The sequence below is a fragment of the Anopheles marshallii genome, chromosome 2, assembly GCF_943734725.1.
Source record: "Anopheles marshallii chromosome 2, idAnoMarsDA_429_01, whole genome shotgun sequence".
Classification (NCBI taxonomy): Eukaryota; Metazoa; Arthropoda; class Insecta; order Diptera; family Culicidae; genus Anopheles; species Anopheles marshallii.
Window position 1 is genome coordinate 22,502,100 of NC_071326.1, and position 5,368 is coordinate 22,507,467.

At 40.6% G+C, this 5,368-nt stretch overlaps 1 protein-coding gene across 1 annotated transcript; it reads left to right on the top strand.

The window, feature by feature from the left end:
* Positions 1-3,977: 3,977 nt before the first annotated feature.
* Positions 3,978-4,520, top strand: LOC128707004 (NPC intracellular cholesterol transporter 2 homolog a-like). Its single transcript, XM_053801948.1, has 2 exons — positions 3,978-4,155; positions 4,246-4,520. Exons 1-2 carry the CDS (start codon positions 3,978-3,980, stop codon positions 4,518-4,520), a joined length of 453 nt encoding a protein of 150 aa, XP_053657923.1.
* Positions 4,521-5,368: the final 848 nt, after the last annotated feature.

Consider the following 5,368-nt stretch of genomic DNA (forward strand, 5'->3'; position numbering starts at 1 on the left):
CAAAGGAGCAGAAGTAGAACTCAAGAGGTGGTTTTAAAAGTTTTGGAAAGCACAAAGCTGTTTGTTCTTTGTAGCATCCGCTATGCAGATGAAATATTACTTATGTTTAGAGATTTTTGTTTTTTTGTAATCTTTTGTGATGCAAATTGTTCCAGCTTCTCGCTGCCATTGTGTGCTTTATTGTGTGCAACTCAGCCACAATTACATCACTTAAAAAAGATGATTTTTCACAAGCACAAGCACAAGAGAACCTTCATGTGGCTGGGCAGGATAGATGGATTGTACATCCACCACCTACACCATCCAATCATCTAGCCTCTCTGACGGATGAAATGAGCAAGATCCACCGATATTTGTAAGTCGAACAACTTGTTCGTGCTGTTATCCCAAACGGAAGCGCGAACCAGGGCGGAGTCCGCGTTCCGTTGGAAACAAATTGCTCTCCGGTGATTTGCCACTTTCGCTCGGAAGCGTTTGCTGTGTCGCTGTGTTGTTGTGCTTTGTTATGTTTGCTGTACTGTGGCGGCTTCCGTTTCTGCTAAGACTTCCGCCTTTCGTGCGTTTTCCGTGCGTAGCAGCACGAACAAGACGCGAAACGTGTTACGCAAGCGGCAGGATAGGATGCGAATAGGGTGGGTATTGTTTTTCGTTAGTCAGCAACTTTTCCCAACAGAACCATACCACCATACCACGGCCTGGTCGGGTTTCGGTTCTGTTCCAAGCAGTCCGGGGATGCCCGTGGCGAGACGTGAAAAAGGATTGTGCGACGCTAATGTATACTTTGGGGAAGATTTTTCGACCAAATTGATGTTCTGTCAAGGTGGATTGGGTTGGGTTAGACCGGGGATGTGGGATGTGGTGGTAACAATACACTTGAGGCCCAGTTTTTTTTTTTTGGCCGATGGTGGTTGGAGAAAATTAAGAGGTTGTAAGCTTATCTCACATGAGATCTTTCACGCCTGCTTTCACCGGGCGGGTGTGTATGAGGTTGAACATTTTATGGCTTAGGCTTGCATTAAAATACTGCGTAGCGTTGAAAATTATAATTTTTGGTCCATTTGCAATAGGGAGCTGTTGATTGTCGGTCGTTTTTCATTGTTACGTTGATATTTTACAATTCATTCGATTTACGCTCAGTCCGTCGATGTTGTGCAACGAATCAAAACACTCACGGTGTGAGATATAATTTTATCATAATTTTATTTTATAGCAAATTTAGTAAATGAATAGAATGATCCTTTGATAGCACTTTAAAAACTAATAAACAAACATTTAAAAATGAACACTATTATTTATTTGCCATCCTCAAACTGGTAGGTTCCGTCCCCTGTCAGGTCGTAAGTCCCATCTGCGACCAAAGCATGCGCTCACCAACCTCGGTCGAGACCGTGCCACCTATCAGACTATTAATTTATGACTCAATTTTTCGACCTTTTTGTCCCTTCATTTGGGCGTCGCTTTTAATCTGACGCAAACGGCTCCGAACCTGTGCACCGTGTACGTGTGCAGACAGACGTATCCGCAAGTATCATCATGCGTGGTTTATACAGCTTGCAAGCTAGCTAGCTGCCTAACAAAAAAAAAAAAACTTTGCGCATTGTTTTTGTGTCCTTTTGTGGAGGACATTTTTGGTGACCGTCTCTGGTTAGCCATATTTTTCAATCAGTCATCTTCCATTGGGAGCGAGGCTGCTGTTGCCGTTGTTTCGATGCGTTCGGTTTAGACGTACTATTGTTGAATGTGCGAGTACGGTAAACGGCTGCCCGTGGTGGCGGTTGTGGCAGCCGAAGTGACCATCGGGGTAACCGACGTCCAGAGATTTATTTATGTGAATGTACGGGTACGTTTTACTGGTGTACTGGCCCCACCGTACTGGCCCCATACCTTTAATTGGGTTGTGTGTTTCAACTTTTCATTGGATGTTTAATAAACATTGGTTAATATTTTGGTAGTTTCATTATGAAATGCTGATCAAATGTGGTACCATTTCAAAGACGTAGTTAAAATTATGAGATGGTATTTAAATATGTGCTCCATTTTCTTTTCTCAGCGATGTATGTTGTACAATACACAAGTAAAAGATAAAAGTGTATTGCGCGAACCAATTGATTTGTAATTTTAATCAGGCCATTGATCTAAATAAATATTTGAAGTGAATGAATCTAGATCTTTATCGAACCGCAAAGAATCATACACCAACAGCGACTCATGATTTATCATAGATTCATAAACTTCCATAGCATTTCCCATAATAAATGCTCCAAGATATATAAATCTCTACGGATTCGCTATATTCCACATTGTGCTTTACCATTTTTAAATTTTGAAATAAAAATATTTATACAAAACGAAATAACACAAGCTCAGCTAGCGTTTTATTGAGAAGCCTTTCTGGGTGTAACCAAATCATCGAATCATTAAGCATTGGAATTGTCAAGCTTTAAAAGTTCACCCATTGTACCATTATAGGTGTTGTTAACATCTTACAATAGTGCTTGGCGTGTACTTGGATTGTAGTAACTACGCCCAATTAATTTTGGTCAAATATATTTTTATAAATATAAATATATAAATATAAAAAATATTTCTGTTGTATTTCTAAAGTTTTTGTTATTTGCGGAAAGAGTGTATTCTAAAAATAACTAAAATGTCATCTTTTAATCATTTCAAGGTTTATCGCCCCTTAAACGATCATCACATACATCGATCACAATTCCCCAGAGCAGGGTAATTAAATAAGGATAAATTTGAATTTCGTTTTCCTTATTTCTTTTCCATCGCTTCTTAATCCTCAAAAGACAACTCTTACCAAGTGCAATCTCATGCCAGAACTGTTACATTTCTATTACTTAATAAAATTGCAAATGAGTCATGCCTTGCAAAAGGCACCTTGTACATAATTTTTGGCTACTCAACAAAGTACCCAAGCACTACATTACACAAATGGACGTAAACTGCACGCTATCGTCCATGTTTTGGGAAAATTGCGGAAAATTAAGTGCACCTTTAATTTTGGACGACAGAAAAAGCAGGGATTTTATGACCGGGAACAGTATTGGCGGTTGGGGGGGGGGGGAAAACATTGGCAACAATTGAGCATTTAGCAAATCATCATAATTCATAATAATGGTCTATGCGTTGAAAATTGAAATTGGAATACCGTGCGCATGTAAACACTGGCACGGGGCGATTTGATGCCCACAGTTGGGATGAGAAAATTTATGAACTGTTGGCAAAACCGATAAATTGTAAACAGGGTTACAAACTGTGAAAGGTTAAATTATACACGGTAAGCAAGAAGGTGTGGAAAATATTTTATCCGTAAAATTGAGGGTTTTCATTGCGTTAACCAGCCGGATTTTGATCGATAACAGATTTTTTAAACAGAATTAAATGTAATTTGGATTTTCTAGAAATTTCTAACGACAAATGAAGTTGATAGTAAACAGCAGTTAATTCCACAAACACAGAATGTAATAAAATGCTTGCTAATCGAATCAAAGTGCCCGCCAAATGCTTGTGTGTCAGGAATAGAACTGGCTTTGTCCGCAGCTACAACAACAAAAAAACCGCATCTGACTGAGCACACCTGGCGTTGAACACCTGTTCCCTGTTATCATTGGCATAGTTTGCTCTTTATCACCGAGAGAGTCTCGTGCAGGCGTCATCGACATCAAGTGGCACACCTGGTAGCATATAAATCAAATGATATAGATGGAGAAAAATAAAATCATCGTCTAGATTATGTCCCTATCGTAGAGTTCACCGTACGACGAGTGGTTTGTGGCGTTAAGTTATCCGCTAATGTGTCATGAGATAGTAGGCGAACTTGGCCGCTCGTTGTATAAAAGCCAGTGCCGGAATGGGTTGGAAATCAATCGAACCAAGTGATCGGTACTTTGGAGAGCTTTCCACAACGAGCTTTAAGAAAGGAATTTGACGATTTGTGCAACGGTGCAAGAAAAACAAAACAAATCATGTTCCGAGCTCTGTTCTTGATTGCCTTGGTACCGGCACTGGTGTACGGAAATGTGACCCGCGCCTGCACGGGGGGTCGCCCACATCCGTTGAGTGTGGATATAGTGGGATGTACTGCGGCACCATGCCATCTGGTACGTGGACAGAATGTGGTTGCAAACATTGATTTTACCACCGGTAAGTTCAGCTACAGATGTTCGATAAATCGAACGGTTCGAGAGATTGTAGGTTAAAGTTTAATTGGCTTCTGTTATTTTTTTCCTTCAGACCGTGCCGTTACATCGATGACGACGATTGCCACTGCTACTGCGCTGAATGTAGTGACGAACTACCCGCTGGGAACGAACGCCGTTACGTGCAACTTCCTGCAGGGTAGCAGTTGCCCATTGTCCGCCAACGAGGATGTCACCTATCGGTTGACGATGCCCATTCTGGCAATCTATCCGCTGGTTAGCCTCAACATTGAGATCAACGTAGTTGATCAGAGCAATAACTCGGTTACGTGTTTCGTGGTTGATGCTCAAGTTGTTGCCACGAAGTAAGCGATTGTTCGCTGGTGAATGAATACGACTTAATTTCCAAAGTGTGCTGTGTACAATATCTAGATTGTAGAATATTAATATAAATAAGCGATCGTTTAACAAATTGCTTGTGTTTGTGAATTTGCTTTGACGTTAACAACAAATGTACGAAAACCCATGCGTAGATTCTTCTATAGTTCTAGCATTTAGAGATCATTTCAGCAAAAGTTCTACATGCCCATAATCTTATCTGAGAGAAAAGGGATTTAACATGGCAAGTAAATTACTAAGTAACAGAAACAATCACTTTCAAGTATTCGAACATGTCGATTAACGCATGTGGAGGTGATTTAAACGGATCTGCTATTGATAAACATATTAACTCACACCGGATGTATCGTGCGGTCGGAGACAAATAATTCTGATTGGCGATATGGAATTACAGAACATTGTAATTTTTGAAATGATTCAGTAGTTAGAGAGATTTGTTTGACTAAAAAGTGGAGGTTGGCAAGCTTAAGTTAGAAAACCGTTCGTCTAAAGTGTTCTCCGTGGAAAGTAGTGAGTAATTGTTGGATTATGCTTTGCAATTGCTAGACTTCATCATATCATTAAGTCGCCGAAACCCAATACCGGTAAGGGATGGCCAATTAAACGGATGTACAACATATCGCAGCACCGTACAGGAAATGCAGTTTCAAAATCCATCACTACCGTATCACCGCTGCATCACGGGCCGGGTTGTTAACCCTGAACGGCAGCCCAAGGGCAAGTGGTGCGAGTATCTTCCACATCTTGACGTGATTAAACACTGTTTGTATTACGGGTCAAGTAGACGCTCCATACGGTATCCATCCTAAAATGTGGTA

Bases quoted from the DNA above. Each gene is read 5' to 3' on its own strand.
- LOC128707004 (XM_053801948.1), top strand. From the start codon at position 3,978: ATGTTCCGAGCTCTGTTCTTGATTGCCTTGGTACCGGCACTGGTGTAC. The intron at 4,156-4,245 runs GTAAGTTCAGCT...TTTTTCCTTCAG, and splicing joins AAACATTGATTTTACCACCG to ACCGTGCCGTTACATCGATG.